Source organism: Marasmius oreades, chromosome 2, assembly GCF_018924745.1.
Source record: "Marasmius oreades isolate 03SP1 chromosome 2, whole genome shotgun sequence".
In the NCBI taxonomy this organism is placed as follows: domain Eukaryota; kingdom Fungi; phylum Basidiomycota; class Agaricomycetes; order Agaricales; family Marasmiaceae; genus Marasmius; species Marasmius oreades.
This window is the reverse complement of record NC_057324.1, coordinates 148,018-167,073: the sequence shown is the minus strand read 5'-3', so window position 1 is coordinate 167,073 and position 19,056 is coordinate 148,018. Positions and strand designations below refer to the sequence as shown.

The following is a 19,056-nucleotide window of genomic DNA, read 5'->3' as shown; positions in this document are numbered from 1 at the left end:
AAAAAACAACCATTTCGGTCTCAAGGATCCGCTTTACTTTCCACAGCCATTCAGCCTTGCCCATCCTCACCTCACTCTTATTCCCCTCCCATCCACCGTTTCTTTTAACAGGCCCCCACAAACGACTGAGATTAGAACCGCAAGTTCCCCCTGCACCTCCCCCTAAAACCCATGTTAAATTCAAGGAAGTTGAGGCCAACATTATGCCTCTTTTTCTCACTCCATGGAAACAGGCATCCGAGCGTGTGATGGAGAACTTCAATCCCAATGCATACCATAACCCGCTTGGCTATTTCCTCCCCGATCCTCAGATGATTGCTGTCTGTGGTCTGGAGAGCGGCAATTACAGCACACAGACAGCCTATATCATAATGTGGCTCAAACTTCACCACATTCTTTGCTACTGTCTTCGAACATCCTCCATAACTCCACTTGGACCCTCATGTTGGCGAACAGTTTTAGGAATCGAGAAGATGGCCTTCAAGGAGAAAAAGGTGGCAAAACAAAAGGCAGAAGTAGAGGAAATGTTGGTGGAAATTTTGAAGAATTCTGGGAATATGGTACACATTGATTCCTTCAATTTAATGACTTCTAGTGGGCTAACTTATCTAATTAGATGTCGGTAGATTTGACTCGTCTAGACACAGCAAAAGTTGAATGGAACGGTGCGCCTATCGAAGTTGCAACATCTAGCCCAGCCAAGTTGAAGGAAATTCTGTGGGAGTTGTTTGAGGTTGGGTTCCAATACGAGCTTCTCATGATGGATTGCCTACTCTATGGTGTGGTAGAGCCCCCTGGTTCTTTCGTAGATTCCTTACGCCGATGAGGTTTTCCTTTTTATTTAACTTCTTGTGCTTTTCTCTATTGTCAATCCCTTTATAACAAAAACCTTATTTACCTTTCATTTCAAACGCAGTTGCACTTTTCTTACAGTGTATTCCCGCTATCAGTCTTATCTTCAACTTCTTACTTTACGGTGAGCCTTTGATCTACTTCATTCCCGTTCCTTTTCCCCTCCTACCAGTCCACTCCCGCGAGGCCTTGTCCACCTGGCAGTAAATAGCCTTGTGCCGTGTTGGGACCTCATCCACCCAAAGCGAAGACTTAGCAGCATAGACTGAGGTGGAACTGGCTCGACAATGTTGTGGGTTGAAGGTCTAGCCTCTCCGTTATCTTATCAGAGAACCAAGTAGATATACTTTTTTTAACCTAGTTTTTTTTACTTCTTTTTATTGCACACTCAGACCCAGAGTCCTTTCATAAAATCTGTCAAACTCGTACAGGAATACAAGCCCCCTTTCTTCCCTTCCCTCTCTGAGCCCACTCTGAGCTGAGCAAAAACTTCGAATCAAGAGCCCTATCTACCACATCGAGCTTCAACGACGACTCCGAGATTCATATTCCATTTCATCATCACTGATCTCTGTGATCTCCACCATCATCCTTGTGTTCTGCAGCGCCTTTCCTTTGTTACGACTTACCTCTTGCCTCATGTCAATGTCAGGATCTTCTTCATTCTTCTTCCACTTCTCTGTCAGATTTCCAACCAGTCGCTCTCGCATCTCTTTTTACCAGCAAACCGCTAGATCCTGCTGCAACAGCAGTTCAAAGCCACGGGAGGAACAAGAGCCAGAGCTCCTGATCTCCTTAATGCGGCATTGGAAAGGATCTTTCATTCCTGCTGACCTCAGTGAAGGAAGAACAGGTTTTGCGTCTAGGGACCTTCTTGAACATCGAATGGCGATATTTCACTTTCTTATTCTTATAGATGAATGGAAGGATGCAGGCAAACTTCCTCCTTCTCTCCAACAGGGATCCGCGATGTGGAAGCGAATTGATGTTAATGTGACGGTAACCTCTGGGACCACCACTCGCGAAGTCAATGAGATCGAATACATCATTGCCCAACATTATATCTTTTGTTTTGCTACGAGTTTCGGATGGGTGCCCACTCTCCCTCATCGTCTATCTTAATTTTGCTTGTACAGTATAGCTATGATGCACTAAATCTTGACCTCCATTTGTTGCACCTCTACTACTGCCCCTGCAGGAATGTCAGATCTCAAGTCCAACTACATTCGCATTCATTGAACTTCAAGTACAAGCATTACATATAATAACAGACCACAAGGCAAGTTTTTTTGCCCACTCATTCATCTTTGACTTATTCAATTAACTGTTTGATCCTTTCCACAGCTCCGTTGATAGTTTCCAGGGAACAGTCATATCGTTCTATGTGTGCTATGCCACCTTTCAACCGAGGATTCTCAGCAGCCATATGAGTCAGACACAAGAAAGTTCAACGTACAAGCACATTCAAGCTCGGATATATGAAAGCCTGCGAGTTTCATCCTGAGATGCAACAACAACTCTAAAAGGTCGTTTGAATGGGCAAGACTACAGAATAGATATTCGTAACTCACCTACGTGACTGACCCAACAGACTTCGACTTTATACGCCTCCCACAACTCTGTTTCATCCATCTGGCATTTCCTTCAGTGTTCCTTCAACCGGCATTCTGGATTATTCGTTCTGCCTGCCAGCTGGTCTTTGGAAGAAACACAAGATGGGATAGCTGGTTTTGAATGTCCCTGTAAGAGATTTTCGTGTGGTTGAAATATTCCATGAGCAAGACTGAAGAAAATTCACATCGCAAACGTTCTTTAGCTTGGGTCTGTCGGGATTTCGGGAAACTTGTTCTTTTTGTGTAAATTGAAGATTTGTGGCAATTTTTGTGGCTGAGGACATGCGAGAATGAGGGCGAAGGGTAGCTTTGTGTCCACCTTTAGGAGCCATCATTGAGGGTCGTTGTGGGTAATCGAGAGCAGGCTCAGGCTTCATGGACATGTCGTGGCTCCCTCCACTCTTACTTTGCTCAGCCACCACCACCAAGTGTTTCAGTACTCTATTTCTTCACCTCACCACAGAGAGGGTACAATATCAACAGGAGCAGGCAAGCATTCACACTTTCGTTCTCCCGTAATCTTGTTCAAAAACTTGAATGTAGATGCTCAATAAGCTCAAAGACCTGGTCAAAAATAAAAATAAAATATTCGCCATGGCAAGTGAAGAAAGTTACTCCCTCGTATATCTCGTTCCTGTTATTCTTAAGCTTTACGATTCTAGAAGGAAACAAATCAGATCATAAAACAACGTACCACATTTGAAAACACTCTCATTCGGCACATTGCCAGAAAGGCAGATTTTTTGAGATATGCTCAGTATGAAATGAATCTGGAATTGTTCAGACGGAAGCAGTTACAACAAATGAGCCAGCCTATATATTCTTCTTCCAGGCTCTCATCCACCTGCTAGAGTTGCCTTCTGGTCCCGCAACTATCTCTGACTACACTTTAGTGCGAAGGCAATTTCACATTTTTGAATGGCGCTTGAAGCAGTTCAAATCCGATGTTGGGCTATGGAGTAACCACCAGGTTTGTTCAAGTTTTCCAGGTTTTAGGCTGAAGTGGACTTACTTTGAGTTGTTCTAGAGCCCTCCAATTACATCCAAATACACCTGCGCTTTATATTCTAGTGGCCTTGCGTAAATTAAATGATCTTTCACCATCCACAGCCCATTTGTTGCTACAGCGCGGTATCCAGATCAATCCTGAGAGTGTCGAGATGTGGAAGGAGTATGTCAAAATGGAAATATGCTTTATTGAAAGTCTCAGAAGGTGCTGGGAGGTAGTAGGGTTCCACAATGATAAAACTAATAAGGGGAAGGAAAAAGAGAAGTTGCTGGACTCAGAGATTGTTGATGAAAATGGTGATCTACCCATGGTCACAATGACAGATGATGTGGATGTGATGGCTTTAGATGGACAGGAAGGAACAGCGGCCAGGAAAGAGATTATGGGAGGTATGATCGTCAATGCCACCATTTTAAGTGCTGTTCAAGGTGTGTGGACATGATTATCATTTACCAGCTAATGACGAGTATCATTTTCAGGATCAGCTTTGCCTAAAATCAAACTATTCAAAGCATTGGACCAATTGATCACCAGTTATCCATCAACTCCAGAACTTTGGGGCTCAGTAATAGCCCACAGTAGTATATCTTGGGTTTGCAAGTGACAAAATAGAGTAAAATACTCTAGTATATTATCTACTGTGAATTGATATAGTATTATTTCCACCCACAGTTCAGAGATGAACATACAACGAGCATGTTTTGTTGAATTCTATAAGTTCCAGCAGGACGTGGATAAACAACAGTATGAGATATAAGATGGGAAGGTTCAATGAAATGTAAATCACCATATTCAGTATCTACAATTTCTGTATTAAATTGGGGACGTTTTATAAATGGTGACTTTTCTCTTCGTCAAGGGGTAGTTTCTTGTGCAACTTAACCAAAACAAAGATACGAGCAACTCCTACAAGTGCAAATTTGATAATTGTGTCTATAATGCCTGTGAGTTTTCCATTGCAACGATAGTTCCAGAATTGGATAGTGCTATTCCCCTCATGAGTTGAATATGTGCTGAAAGTTGCTCCATCATGATGAAAGCATTCTAGAATTTGAGCAGAAGCTGGCAAAATGTTGGAGTTCTCAGGGGGTGGACCATCCTTCCAGTTGCACCAATGAGAATGAGGTTGAGAGCTTCGCAAATAACTCAGCAATGCCTCATATTGAATTGTTGGAAGAGCAAGGCTGTGCTGTCACACTTGAGCTTCTTCAAAAGGAGAAAGGGGTAGATTATCATCATTGATGGAAGAAGGTGAAGTTGGAGTTAGAATTTTGAATAGATTATTGAGTTTGGACTCGCTTGGGAGATATTGGTCATGAATAGCAGCCTGAAGGCGGCCCAATGTGCACATTTGATGGAGCAAAGTGTAGTCAAGATTATCTATTATTGTTATTAATTTAATTAATTTGAATAAACAGATAAAATAGACTTACAGACCTGTCAATTTGTCTTGATTTGTTGGAATTTTCCATTCATTTGCTCACCAGGTGCCTCGCTAAGCAAAGATAATGGTCCCCAGTGTTTCAAGAGTTGAGCATTGTGCATTCCATAGTGGTGGTTTGGCATGGAGGGTGATGTTGGAAAGAGCATAGAGTTTGACTCTCAATACTTCAAATAGTGAGACATATATGCATCAGCCTCTTCATCTGAAGTTGAGTATGCTGCAACAATGTTTACAGATGCAACAAGATGATAAAAGTTGTCTAGAAGGTTGTTATCAAGTTCCAAAGAGTTTGTGTTGAACCAGAATTCTGGTATAATAAGTGGAAAGGCAATCGTAAACAGTAAAAGATAATCTGCTGCTTTGAGGGATCCATGTGAAGGTTCACCTAGATTGACTGGAGGTCTAGAGACATAGGAAGGCAGTGTGAGATCTTGAATACAAGTGCGAATAGCCTCAAGTTGGTTCTTGTCAAAGGTGAAACCGGATGTAGTAGTCTCAGGTTCTGATCCATCAGCCATATATTCATCATCCCCTTCATCATAGTCTGATCTAATATTTCCAAAGAAGTCAGCTGCCACGAACTCGCCGTACTCCGAGTACTCCTCCATAGCACTTCATGTGCTATCACAACTCCTCCTGTCCTCGCGCTTGATCATTTCAATCTCTGCAATCGTCCTCCCTTCAATTCCTTCGGCTCCTCACCATCGACCACTCTGTCTGACTCACGATCGCTGTAGACCATCATAGATAGGGAGGCCCCTGCCCCCTCGACCCCTTACCCCTTAAGTAGTGTAGTATATAAGTACTCCAAGTGTACAGTAGAACTTCACTCTTGTCTGGTCAATCCTACCTAGGAGTCATTCTTTTCCCTTCGATTGTCAGCTCAACTTACCCAAGGTTCGACTCCTGACATCAGCTAAATGTGTTGGAGTTCTGCGACCGCTCTCATGACTTCCTAGTGATTGACTTCGCGATTGAACATATTGTTTAAAAAGTTCATCCTGTTCTATATCACTTTCTTCTGACTCTAATCCTTCCAACTCATCCTGTAGTTGAATATTGCCTTCTGCAAGGACTGCTTCCCATGCAGCTTGAACTTTTCCCACTGTATCAATTCCCCATATCGTGCGTAGGTGATACTGTAGAACTCCCTCCAGAGTATTGTGTAGGAAGCCCAAAAGAACATTATTGATAGGATCCCAGTTTGGAAGCTCGTGTAATGGTGTCCATCAAACCCCTGTTTCAGTTGCCAATCTCTGGTGTTCCATAACTGTTTCTGCATTATGCCAGACTTGAACCTGATTCCGAACCGTTTGAGAGTCCCGTAACTCCCATTTTGATGAATCCAATTCTCCTACATTCTCCCGCAAACAAAGGCACCAGGTGCATATAGATGGAGCAGCTGTCACTTCTAAGGTCCGAAAATTAGTGAGCTTATTGGCTTTTATATGTACTCTATGCTCTCTGATTCCTTCTAATTCAATTTTTGTTTAGGTTTGTCAATCTCAGATTTATTTGATATATATGGACCAATTTATTTACTGTGCTACTATTTTTGGTGCTGTGTTTCAAAAGGGGTTTCAAATTTGTCCCTTCTTCTAGGGTTGCTTTTGGCTCCAACTCAGAATAGATAGTGGACAGTGTTGATATTTTAGTTTTCCATCACACTCGATGTTGGGAGTCAATGTTAAGCTTCTTGAAGAACAGACAGCCAACCGACTGGCCCGGCTTCGAAAATTGGAAGAATAATTTTCCATTTTATTTTGTCTCAACCGTCAAAAAGCGAGGTGAGGAGGGCGGATCGTTGCACAGTGACAGTGTGAACAAAAAGTTTTTGACCGACTTGACGTCTTGTGACCGTCGGCCGAGCGGAGTTTTAACACGGCCACGGGACCAAGGCAAGCGCGTCGACGCTTTGTTCATTAAGTGCTCTGGCACTGGCCACTGGCCCGTGCATTATCTACCTCTTTTACGCACAAATGATTGCCACATTGGCCACAATAACTAACATATTTTACTACAAAATCATAATCTTGGTTAGGTTAACTTCGATCAATTTTCATTGTTCGAGTCACATTTCGGTCTAACCGAGCACTTCCACATGGGGTCTACATGACTACGACATGACATAGACAACACAATTGCCACATGACAACAAAATGCCGGTGGTGACTTTGGCGTTGTTCGGCGATTTCGGCGATATACACTTGTTGAAGGTGTGCGCGGCGAATTGCCGGTGGCTGTACGAATATTTGCCGGATTTCCGCGTCGATAAAATCGTGGGAACCCTGAGCCATATCGGTTTCGCCGCGGCTGCACTGCCACTAATTCCGAGCTTTGACTCGTACCACCATGCTGCGCATCGTCGTCGTCGTTGCGGGCAGCGTTCTGGTACGTGTATTTTCTTCCAACTCTTTCTTATTTCCTTTTTACTGATGCCGGCTAATTTTCTAGGCCTCAAAACCTTCAAAATAATGCAAGAATTCACGACATTCTGAAGGGCAAGAACCATAGGGGGAATTGGAAGTTGGGGAGGAATTGGGGAACGGGATGAGTGTTGTGAATGGCGGCCGTACAACTGACAACAACGAGGATTCGCTTCGGGCGACCTGACGGGGCTTGCTACGTGCAACCTCAAAGAGTTCGCTTCGTGCGACTCTAAATTAACTTGACCATTTTCAGATATCGACGAATATGCGACTAGCGAGCGGCTTGCAGGGTACGAGGGAGAACGAAAGTGTGGAGGGAAGGGAATAGAGGGTGGACAGCTTGCAAGGTACGTGCTGGTTCGATCTTCTTGCTTTGTATTACTGACATTACTTGATATTTTCGTAGCAAATCCACAGGAACGCCAAACCGGATAAACGAAAAACGGTTGAAGCGTTACAGGGAGTATCGAGGGGGAACGGAAGCGTGGTGGGAAGGAAATCGTGAGTGGGTGGTAAGTACCGTCTTCAAGGTACGTTCCGTTTTGATTTTCTTGGTTTACAGTGGTGGTCCAACTTAATGTTTTCGCAGAACCGTTAGGAACACGACAGAACATATACCAGAGAGGACGAAGAACGGCGAACCAGTAAAGCGGTAACGAGGGTGAACGAGACTGCGGGGTGGGGGGAACAGTAGTCGAATGATAATACCAGTCATCTAGGTACGATTTTACTGGTATTTTTTCACTCGCGATACTAATTGTCTCCGTATTTTTGCAGTTTAGGGTGTTACTGATCACGAAGACTGCGCCAACGCTGCGGCGCCGTGTAGAAGTGGCGATCAAGAACAATGTTTTCACCATGACAGTGATACACCAAGAAACGGTCGTGTATGGGACAAGCAGCGAGGGCGGGCAAAATTGAGGGGGATGGGAAGGAGAGTGTAATCGCAAGGGGGAGACCAACATGAGTTCACTCTGAATGACTCAGTTTGACGATTCTCTTCACGAGGTCGTCGCTGGCGATTATCTTTATGATGTTGCTGTACTTCCTTAGTGACTTTCAACGACGAGAGGCGAGGGGTGAAACGAAGGGGAATGGTTGGGTCCCGTACAAGTAGATCAGTAGGTCCTTTTTGTTCTATATTTTCGTATCCGCACTTAATGTCATTCGCAGCAGCGATTTTACGTTCGCAAGGGTGCGATGACGTGATAGCATAGCAAACAAGTTGCTGCAGAGCGAAGAGCGATAGACATTGAAGAATGAGAAGGCACGGACGGATTGTGGTACGTTGAACATATCGTTTGTGATCTTCGGGTTCTTTGGTAACACTGTATCTCTTCACTAGGTATGACAGGGAAGTGTATACGTGGTGAACGATGGCAAGAATAAGAAGATAAAACAAATGATAGCGATAATGCAAGACTCGACTCTCGGGTAGAACTGGCGAAGGGAACGAGTGATTATAAACGCTATAAACGGCGGTGGGCAAGACTGGCAAAAGCAAGATGCGATTAACAACGTCCCTTGGTAACACGGGGGAGAGAGGCGATGCCAACGGAGGAAACTCAGCGGGGAATGAACACTTGGAGAATTGGAGAGTGAAGGACACAGCTGGAAATAGAGCAGGATGCGCAGTGAGTTGGTATGTGTTTCTTCACCGTATTCAGCGTAATCGTCTGACGTATAACCTTCATTATAGGTCTCGTCTTCGACTACGCTGTCCTCGATATCACCATACTCGACTTCCGAAGAATAATCCGGGTCTGGACCTTCGGATGGAGGAAGTTCGTTGGCGCAGGCTGAATGGCTGTCATCGCCATGGTATTCAGCATTGTCAACGTGCTCGTTCCTAACCTCTTCATCTGGTACGTCGTATCCGTTATCGGAATCACGCTCGTAGCTGATTGGAGCCTCAAGATCTGGATTGTAGCCATAGTCCTCGGCATCATAGTATGGGCCGTCATCGAGTAACGGTCCTTCAACATCCTTCGAGTCAGGTAAGTATTCTCGGGAATGTTCTTCCGAATGCACGTTGATGTCTGGATATTCACCAGAGGCATCAGGTTCATCCAGGAAATTAGTTTCGCCTTCTACGAAACTACGTGGGCTTTCGACATCATCGACAAGGCTTGGACAACATTCTTCGTTGTCTGCCATAGTGTCGACGACGTCCGCGGACTCCTTGTCATCACCGAGCTGCTCAGTCAGCTGTTCGTTGACGGAATCGCAGGTGCGTGCTTGACTGTTCACTTGGTCGGAGTACTGACTATCATCTGACTCATAGCCGGGCTCAACATGACTCTGAGTGGGGCTTGCAGAGCGCTCCTGACCTGATGACTGACTCAAGTCATCGTCAAGGGAGTCAGACGATGAACCAGCAGCACTTGTAAGGGAGGGGGAGCGAGGTGGGTACGGGAGGGAGGGCGAGCATACAGAGACAAGCGACAGTAACGATGGTGTTGGTGAGGGTGTGTAGCGAGGTGAGGGAGAATGGGGGTTGGGCTCAATAGTGAGCGCTGATGGACGAATTGTGGTGGATGATACAACTGTCGTCAATGGGGGTTGCTGTTGGGGGGAAGGAGAAAGTGGAGGGGTAGTCGGTACTACACGGTGAGTAGAATATTTGTTAGACTGTGGTGTACGCCCAACTGACTCACGTCTGTGTAGACCTGACTCGATGCGGTACTCCACAAAATCGGCAATTTCGGGTACAGTTGCAATATCGTACAACCGATACATACGTCGCCAGACTTCGGGACCAGCATGGGAATGAAGGTATTGTTGAAACTCATTCGGTAAGTTGTCAAATGTTGACTCGACAAGCAAACACATCTCAACGATATTCTCTTCAGGTGAATAATGGTTAACATCACGGTACCCGAGGTCTTGTAACATCTTTGTACAAGCCTTTCCGAGATATTCGACATCTTGTTCAACTGTGCTCACTAGGTGTGAAGACGGTTGTGGGTGACGAGGGCTCTTGGGGTATCGTTGATGAGCTTGAGGGGGGACATGGTGGGGGGAGGGGTGAGAGGGATGAGATGAGGGATGAGACAAGGGGCGGGGGGTACTGGGGACAGGATGGTAGGTGAAACTGGGGGGATAGATATATTCGTAGCTACGATAATTCATGTTGAATTATGTAGACATGAAATATAATGCTGTTGAACACTGTAATGGGGGAACACAAGTTTTTACAAGGGAGTAAACCTTTTGAAGGCAGTTTCAGCCTTGTAATTATGAAACGAACCGTTCAACCTTAGAACCACTGCACCCAACTAGTGGGGTTTTAAGGCTTACGTGGCAAGCTAAACGATAGGGACCGCTGAGGCGGCAAGATTTACTCGATGGTAAACACTTGCTGGAGAATACTGGGAGGGAGTTTGGAAGCGCTTGTAGCACACTGGAAAGGATACTGGGGCTGAGGACACTGGAATATTTGGGGGAACACTTGGGAACACTGAGGAGAGAGAGAGAAAAGCAGAAAGCACAAGAGACAAAACACAAACGGAGGGTTTAAAATTACAAGGCTGGGGAAAAAGCTAAATACATGGTGGGTTTATATACTACTGAGCTATCTACATGGGGATAACAGTTAGCCAATAGGAAATAACCATGGAATGACTGTGAATAACTGGAATGACTGTGAATAACTAAATGTCACAGTTTCTAGAATGGTAAGGATGTCCAGGATGCCCAAAAATCGATTTCTGGGGATTATTTGCAGCTGGACATGCCCCGGAAAGTGAACGATTCGTGACAGCATCGCATCCAGATCTGCAATGAGAGGAATGAGAGCAACCCGTATACTGGTTCCTTGTGGATAGTGAAATGTTTTAACTGGCTTTCCATTCCAAAATGGAGTCAGAAATTCAACAACAGGCTGAAGCACCTGAAACATAGCCAATGGACTTGGTTCATGAGGTGGTGGTAGAATGCCAATGATGAAAACATTTCTCGGGGCAATATCAGATATCTGGAGGTAGATTGAGACAGCAGAGCAAAAGTACTCTACAAGAAACACATTTGCCTCAAATTTTGTTGCTAAATGGATTGAACCAGTCAATGTAAAGTCCAAACATGAGATTGCCTTTAGTCATGGGAAAATCAGGATTATGCCATGTGGGACTATCCCAAGTGCTATGCATCTTTCCATCAGGTGAATGATGAGGTCCATAGGATTTGTCAATCAGATCCTCAACGCCTGGACGTGATAGGAAAAATTTGAGCCAAGGCTCAAATGCCTGTATATTATAATGTATCGAGGAACTGTCTTAACACCATGACCTGTTCTCTGTTTGTGCTTCAGAGGTTCCTTGCATTCTCGACGACCTTTAGTATCTGTTCGGAATGTGCAGTTATCAGGAACACTGTCTAAAGGGTATTGGGCCCAACACTTTGGGCAGCAGGCATTACAGATAATAGTTGGTTCAAGATGAAGGTGTTTGAGAACAGTGCAAATATCATAGGGAATGTTGGGTGGAGAGAGGTCAATTTGATTACCCAGAGATAGGAAAAGAAATGAGAATAGCTGAAGGGAAGTGGCCAAAATAAATCCGATGCTTTTAAGAACTATATTTGTTGTTTCTCTGCTAGTTCCAGCCTTAATAGTGTGTAATAGTGGAAATCAATAGATGGTATGACAACTGAAGTTGAATGTAGATGTTGTAGTGTAATCCACAAGAATCTGTGCTACGAACTCAAATATCTAAGAACTCAATTGTGCTAGGAAATTGGTTCCAGACAACAGGCATTGATGGAAGCAAAATTGGGGGCAACTATGCAGAAATCGTAAAATGTGCCCGCCACACCAACTTCCCACCATGTCGCTATCAAACAGAGGCCCCTAGTCAAAGGCCAGACAAAGGACCTGGGTGGGGCTTGATTTGAATATAACCTTGTTCTACTAGCTCAAAAGAAGACTCAAGATACTCAAATGAGCACAGTTTCTGAAGATATAAATGTCTGCAATGGCAATGAGGTAAGATGTTATAATCTCAAAGGGATAAGCATAATGTACATACCTGAAGTCAAAGCTACCCAACTCCCAGATCTACAATTTGGCTTGGGAAAAGCACAAATGAAAATTGAAGGGGGTTTGATGAGGAAAGATTATTGGGCAAGTGTTTTCTGTAATAATATTTGCATAAGTACCTTATAACCAGGCTGATTGAAGGTTGAGAATGTCCAAGGAGTATTGAGGTACTGGAGAACAGAGTGGGAAAAAGGGAGGAAAGGTTTGAACAGTACGAGTACCTTGTATTTATCATTTAGAAAGAACATGTGAACACAATTTTATTGATAAGATAATGATAAGATAAGGGTGAAAGTGTCCGCGCACTTTCCGTGCACTTTCCGACCAAGTGACCGACCCAGTCACAGCCAGGTGTCCGATTTCCAGGCGGTCACTTTCTGTCCGACCAAGGTTTTGCCTCCAGTGTCACTACAGACGCAAATAAACGCGCTCCCGGCCCGGTCTCGGGCCTCGGCCGACCATGGTCCGTCTCCAGTACAGTGAGTACTCGAAGAAACCACGATATCCGACAAGAGAGAAAATATTCAAAAGCCCGTCATATTAGTCGACAAGTGAGTCAATGTCGATGATAGTTCTATAGTACTAGTGAACGTTACCGAGAAACCGAAAAAACTTCTCAACTGCAGGCCAGAGAGGGGTCACTGTCAAGACCGGCCCTACCATGCAGTAAGTGTGCTACCATCCATCATCCTCAGGCCGGGGGCGCAGTCCCATTACCCTTCGGGATCACTTCTCCCCCTGGTCCAAACTCGCGTTCATACGCCGGACACAGGTCCTTCCAAGATTCTAATATCAAATAATCAGGGACCCCGCATGCTAAACACCGCCCAAGGGTCGAATTCACTTACGCGGTGCAGGATCAATCTTAGCAATACCACGGGTATCTTCTGCAAATACGACCGCCAAACCGCTGGAATTAGAGGGGGGGGAAAGAAGTTGTTAGCTTTTGATTCTAACGCGCAAAGAACGCAAATGGAAGTTGAAAGGGTTATCATAACATACATATCAAGATGTCGATCAATATGACTAAAAAACCCAAAAAACGTCAGTTACAACGGAATAACCAAACCAAACCAATGGAAGGACCCCCTTACCAATGTAAAAACCAAACCCCTGCGCTGTTATCCGTCCTTCGTGGGCCAACATCAGTGAAGAACCGAATGGTAACGTTATCTCCCGTCACTCCCGTATTGACGACATCTCTCCTAACAGGATTGTCATAATTGTAGGTGCTACTGTTGGCAGAACGAATGACGGAGAATGAGTGGCCGTGGAGGTGCATTGGGTGCTTATTGAGTTATGTCAAAGTCAGAGGGGACTTCTCGCAAAGTAACAAAACTTTCAAATGGCTCACCGGTCCACCAGTATCACCGCCAGCCCCAAGAGGGAAAGCGAGTTGGATGGTTTTGTTTGCTGGGACGTAATAGATGGACTCTGGCGGGAGAAGTTGTTCTATGGAGAGCAAATACGGGTAAAAAACGGTGAGGACATCATTAAGGGCGAAGGAGGGCGATCGGAGTTTCCTTACCGGGACTGGATTTCCCACTCAAAATCTGTAACAGAATCGGTGCGTTCGGCGGTGTGTAAGGCGCTCCGTTGATAGTGAACTTTAAGTTTACAGGGTCCTGGGGTAGGGTTGAGCAAGCTAAATCCAACAGAAGAAAACAGGGGAAAGTTTACGAACAAATCCGATAACCAGGTTGTAGTCGACATCTGCTCCGTCGATGGATGCCCCTCCAGGCTACCATAACGACCATTCATTTCTCAGTTTTTCAATACGACGTATGAGAACGTTGGGTGCTTACCGCCTTGGGATCTTTCAATGGCTACAATGATCATCACTCAATGAATCAGAAAGGAAGAGAAGAAAAGAAGAACATACCTGAAGATTCGACTCAATGAGTGGGACATTGTTCGCTTGCTGCGTGGTAGTGGGATCAACTTTCTTTGCATGCTTGTACCGAAGGATACCCAAGTTGGTCTTCTGGTCAAAGGTCAAAGATACGCCGAAATTCGGGAGTGCACGAATCCCTGTGTTTTAGCGTCAACTTCACTTTCGGAAGGGAAAAAGCAGACGTATGGCGTACAGAAGTTCCCATCTCCATTCGACGAGTCTGTATGTGCGTTTGCGTTGAGCTGGATTCGAATTTTTATAAGAATTCTTTGCGGTAACTCTTCGATGAGCAACCTTGGAACTTACAACGAACGAATAGCGTTGCCCTGGGTTGCGTTTCGGATCAGCCTCAAGTGCATAGAAGCTCGAAAAAGGGCGTAGGCGTACCTGTGTATATCTGAATTGAATTCACGACTAGCGGAACGGTGTTTTGCCCATCTACTTCAATTACCTAGAGCACGTTTTCAACGTCAATGGGGCTTGGGCTTTCAAGAATACTGACCGTCAAGTCATGTCCATCAATGGAGAAGATGTAGTTGGGTTCGCAAGATATGGATACAAGGCGGAATCGATAGCTGGGAGGGGAAACGAAGAGACGTAAGTAAGGGGTAGGAGCTCAGAGAAAACGAATACGTACCGCTTCCCGTGTTCAACGTTAACTACAGCGAGCGGTGAGGCTGTTCCATTCAAGTACCTCCCTAATTCTGAAGTTTATAGAGCCCTAGATTAATAGAAAGAAAAAACGGACCGAGTCCATTGATTAGAGTCGAGTCCGGAGGACTGGACGAAGGGTAACATGATGAGTATGTTGTAGTGGTGAGATGAAAGTGGAATGGGTGGAATGGGTCGGACTCACGCGATGGGACCGTATTGAGGCGCGGGCTTGTCTTGAGGGCGGAGGAAAGAAGGTTAGGGAGAGAAAGCGACGGGGTATTTTGTTGACTTACGGTACCTTAGATCCGATCAAATTTGAGTAAAACGAGAAACCAAAATCAAAGAATGAATTGAACTTACCAGTCCGCCAATGTGATGATAGTGCTCTCTGTTAGTTTGCTCATCAGATCCAGTGGTCGATGAAAGTACTAGTAGGAAGCCTTACCATCGTCAACATCGTAGAGTGATTTGTGTGGGTCATCCGGGTCATACACAACGAACACGCCCCTCAGTCCATCGCAGTACTGAGTCGCTAAGTTCCGGATAGGTTAGATCGAGAGTAAAACGAAAGAACGGGGTGGCCTTACAGAAGTGAGAATGATACCAAAACGTCCCAGCTTGGTCTTTCGCTTGAAAAATATGCTGGAAGGAGCCTCCGGGCGTGATAGGGCATTGAGTGACGGACGCGGTGCTGGAAATCTCGAGGTATGAGAAAAAGCAGAAAAGATGACCCAAATTGCAATCACCCATCTGCCCAGTTGCTTCCGTGCTGGCTTAAACCGTGCCAGTGCTAGTGAATAATTCTGTTAGCCTACACTCGCAGTGAGATGAGGAGAACGACGCACAACTGAGGTACTCCTAACCATGGTTGTATCATACAGTTTGTCGATGACATTGATTTTGAACTCGTCATTCTTGAAGAGTGTCAATAAAAACGACTTTGGACGGAGGAGAGAGCAGACGAACCTTTTTACCAACAATGACAGGACCTGGAAATGTACCCCCCGGGAGAACTGCGGAGCGAGTGAAGCCATCAGGAGCGATTTTGGCGTTGACAATGGGAAGATCAGCGACAGGACCGATGGTGGACCCAGACTTCTTTGCACAAACCCCGGCAATGAGTGTGAGCGGTAGGAGGAGGTTCAGCATCTGGGGAGGAAGACGGAGGGAAGGAAGGGGAGATGAAAGGGAACAGCTACCTGTAGGCGTGACATTTATAAATGAAGGCGCCGACGTCAAGATCCACTATTTTGATTGAGCGGTGGTGACATCTGAATTGGAAGCTAGCTGTGCCGGACGAAGTAAACCGTTACAACGTTCCGTGATGTTCCTATTCAAATGGAACATATCATAATTACGACCTTGCCACGGTATCCATTAGCTACCCCGGTTTGTAAGAAAGGCCAGAATGTTCCGAATAGCCGTGGCCTTGGTAGATTGATCTTGATGTTGAATATGAATTCTCGTACCTGGACACTTGAGATCTTGAGAACTGGCTTGTAAAGTGAAAATGATACCATCTGTATAACGTGGAAAGAGTTGAAGTTTATTTCCGTGGGAAACTAAGCCGCTATCCCATTTAAAGAAGGACCGGGACGGCTCCACCGTTCCGGTCATCCACTAGTTGTCCAAGCTTCAAAACACCAGATGTGCGAGCGCTGCAGTCGGCTCCGTTGGAGCGATTCAACCTTGCGGTGTTTCATAACACAATCTGTCGCTGAGTAACCCTACTAGCTACTGTGCCATGGGGTTACTTCCAATGTAATGAACCGAATATTCGACATTGGTTCAAGAATGGTTCAACCTTGCACTTCAACAGTTGCACTGTGTAACTCCTTCAAGGCTATAATAATACGAGGAGGGAATACATAGTTACGAAAGCGTTCTGTACCGGGTCCGTGTACTGAATCTAAAAACAGAAACCCCTCGGCTCCGCTTATACTCCATTTCAAGTTGCCCTTCCATTCTGATGCTATGAAGCCCTGAGACCTGAGCGCTGATGCGTGGGGTTTTAAGGGCGGGTGTCACGGATGGTAGAGCTCCTCTTGCTCTTATTTCGTCGTATCCCCTCCTCCGTCTGGGGTTTAACTAGGAGCGAGATCTGATCAAACTCGTCGTGCGTCGCCTGGCGCTCGGAGAATTCGAGGCATCGAAAAAGGCCTGAAGATCAGGACCTGGTACTCGGGCGAACTCGGCACTTCTGGAAACAATCAATCAGTCGATGCCGCTGTGTATTGATGCTGCCTGCTGTTCTGGCGAATCAGGGCAGAAATATACGTCTATGCCAGATTTCAAACGCATGGACCTGTAGCGACAGTAAGGAACGTCGAGAGTCTAGTGACGGCAGAAGATGTATCCAGACAGTTGAAGGGGCATAATCCGCAACCCGCAATGACGGCCCCTCGTTACTCGTCTACTTCTGACAGAAGCCTTTGAGATGGCTGATAATCACGTTTCGTCGCTAGTAGATGATGAATCGATGATAGCTCGTGATGTCTGATGTATAGGTGGAAGCGAGCACGCGGTTGATTCGTTTTTTTACCAAGCTCTGACGTGAGCATCCCATCGTGTTTCGTCGCTAATATCGCCCATGTGTTGTATTGAAGGACTCGATGATCATTCGAGTGTGGCCAGGCATACAATCACTGCGACTACTTGTCTGGTCCAGCTACCGGGGATCGGGACGGGTGTGACATTGGCCCTAGTCCTAAGTACAGATGAAACTTTGTACTTCTCAAGTACTTCTTCAGCTATCGGCCGAGAGGTGAAAGTTGGGTGAAAGATCCGTGCTGTTGAGCTATTTGTTGAGACAGTATGACCCCCCTGAGACCTGAGGCTAGTTGGATTCGAAGTATCAGAGAGCAGTCATGATAGCAACATGATGGACTGAAGAAGGGTAGGTAGCGGCCGCAAACTTGGCACGTGTTGAACAGCGACCAAATATGACCACACAGGCGACGCGGTCCCGCCGGTCAGCCCCACCGTCCACGTCAATTACAACGCCCATAACCGCCCACACCTCACATCCTCTAATTCCTTCCATTCGACTTCCATTCGAGCTAAAAGCTAACTCTGGGTCAATTCCTCGAATATCTGCCAACTGACGTTATGATTTGAATACCTCCTACCCGTTTTTTTCTTGTTCTGATGGAAACAATCAGTCGAAAGGACTCAGAAATCAAAGGATCATACGGATTTACGGCTGTAGTCCGTTACCTCTTCGTTTACTCGCAATCAACGAGTACGTACTACGTATCGCCACTGACATGGGTTCAAAATCAATTCAGCTAAGGCTTAGCCCCATACTTAGCTCATCTAGCGACGACATCTGTGCTAGCAACGTCGTCATTGGGATGGATACCTTGTCATGGGGTTGTCGTTGGTTTGTAGGATCGTATGGCTGGTTGGAATGGCAAGGGATTTGTACGAGAAGATTTTAGTCTCCCCTCAGGGTCGTTGGAAGTTTGGATTCTCGGAAGTGGAGTATCCACCGGTGTTCGTAAGTGGTCCAATCAATCATTGAAATCTTTCCGTCGTTACTAAAAAGATCAACAATCAATCAGGAGACAAAGTCCACGTAAGAGAGTGAAGGAAGGCGATCATTACATCTCTGAGTCTCCGATATCTATCGGACCCCACTCGACCGAAACAGTGCACCTATTCGAGAGAATTCGAAGAGATGTTACCCTCATCAACTTGGAAGACCTGGAGACGAGACTAGAGCGTTACGGGGGTACCTATAAGGAAGATTACAATTACAATGCACCACACTCCTAACGACAAAGGCCCCCTCCATACGTGTGGTAATTCATTTTTGACAAAGCTGTTGATCATGAACTCCGGGTAGATCAAGTTACGGTACGTATTGTTAATCAATTACTGGAACATTCACTGTCCCGCTCATTCTTTGATGAACAGAGGTCGACCTACTGTACGCATGTGGAAGTGACATGTAGTGCTGTAACGCGAAAACCCTTTCCACGACTGTCGGACCATGTCATCTTACATTGGGAGGGTTCGTAATGCTGGCCCTTGTTCTTTGCCCTCTACTTACAATGTTTGTAGGTCTATCGCAAGCACTAAGTTAGGGACCACACTGCCAGAACTGAAAACCACCAGTGCTATA

At 45.5% G+C, this 19,056-nt stretch overlaps 4 protein-coding genes across 4 annotated transcripts; 2 read left to right on the top strand and 2 right to left on the bottom strand.

The window, feature by feature from the left end:
- Positions 1–203: 203 nt before the first annotated feature.
- Positions 204–826, top strand: E1B28_003676 (uncharacterized protein; the record flags this gene model as incomplete). Its single annotated transcript, XM_043148101.1, has 2 exons — positions 204–560; positions 617–826. The coding sequence occupies 2 exons, from the start codon at positions 204–206 to the stop codon at positions 824–826; spliced, it is 567 nt and encodes a 188-aa protein (XP_043012693.1).
- Positions 827–3,409: 2,583 nt separating this feature from the next.
- On the top strand, positions 3,410–4,078 carry E1B28_003675 (uncharacterized protein; the record flags this gene model as incomplete). Its single annotated transcript, XM_043148100.1, has 3 exons — positions 3,410–3,435; positions 3,493–3,902; positions 3,954–4,078. The coding sequence occupies 3 exons, from the start codon at positions 3,410–3,412 to the stop codon at positions 4,076–4,078; spliced, it is 561 nt and encodes a 186-aa protein (XP_043012692.1).
- Positions 4,079–8,200: 4,122 nt separating this feature from the next.
- E1B28_003674 (uncharacterized protein) lies at positions 8,201–10,479 on the bottom strand (the record flags this gene model as incomplete). The annotated part of the gene is made up of 2 exons (XM_043148099.1): positions 8,201–8,838; positions 8,904–10,479. 2 exons carry the CDS (start codon positions 10,477–10,479, stop codon positions 8,201–8,203), a joined length of 2,214 nt encoding a protein of 737 aa, XP_043012691.1.
- Positions 10,480–13,073: 2,594 nt separating this feature from the next.
- Positions 13,074–16,079, bottom strand: E1B28_003673 (uncharacterized protein; the record flags this gene model as incomplete). The annotated part of the gene is made up of 23 exons (XM_043148098.1): positions 13,074–13,168; positions 13,231–13,292; positions 13,385–13,408; positions 13,477–13,670; positions 13,737–13,834; positions 13,911–14,007; positions 14,067–14,123; positions 14,188–14,208; positions 14,265–14,413; positions 14,470–14,518; positions 14,583–14,602; positions 14,664–14,727; positions 14,779–14,851; positions 14,914–14,974; positions 15,025–15,056; positions 15,133–15,158; positions 15,204–15,228; positions 15,291–15,318; positions 15,376–15,462; positions 15,518–15,621; positions 15,677–15,720; positions 15,776–15,844; positions 15,897–16,079. The coding sequence occupies 23 exons, from the start codon at positions 16,077–16,079 to the stop codon at positions 13,074–13,076; spliced, it is 1,662 nt and encodes a 553-aa protein (XP_043012690.1).
- Between the last annotated feature and the right edge of the window lie 2,977 nt (positions 16,080–19,056).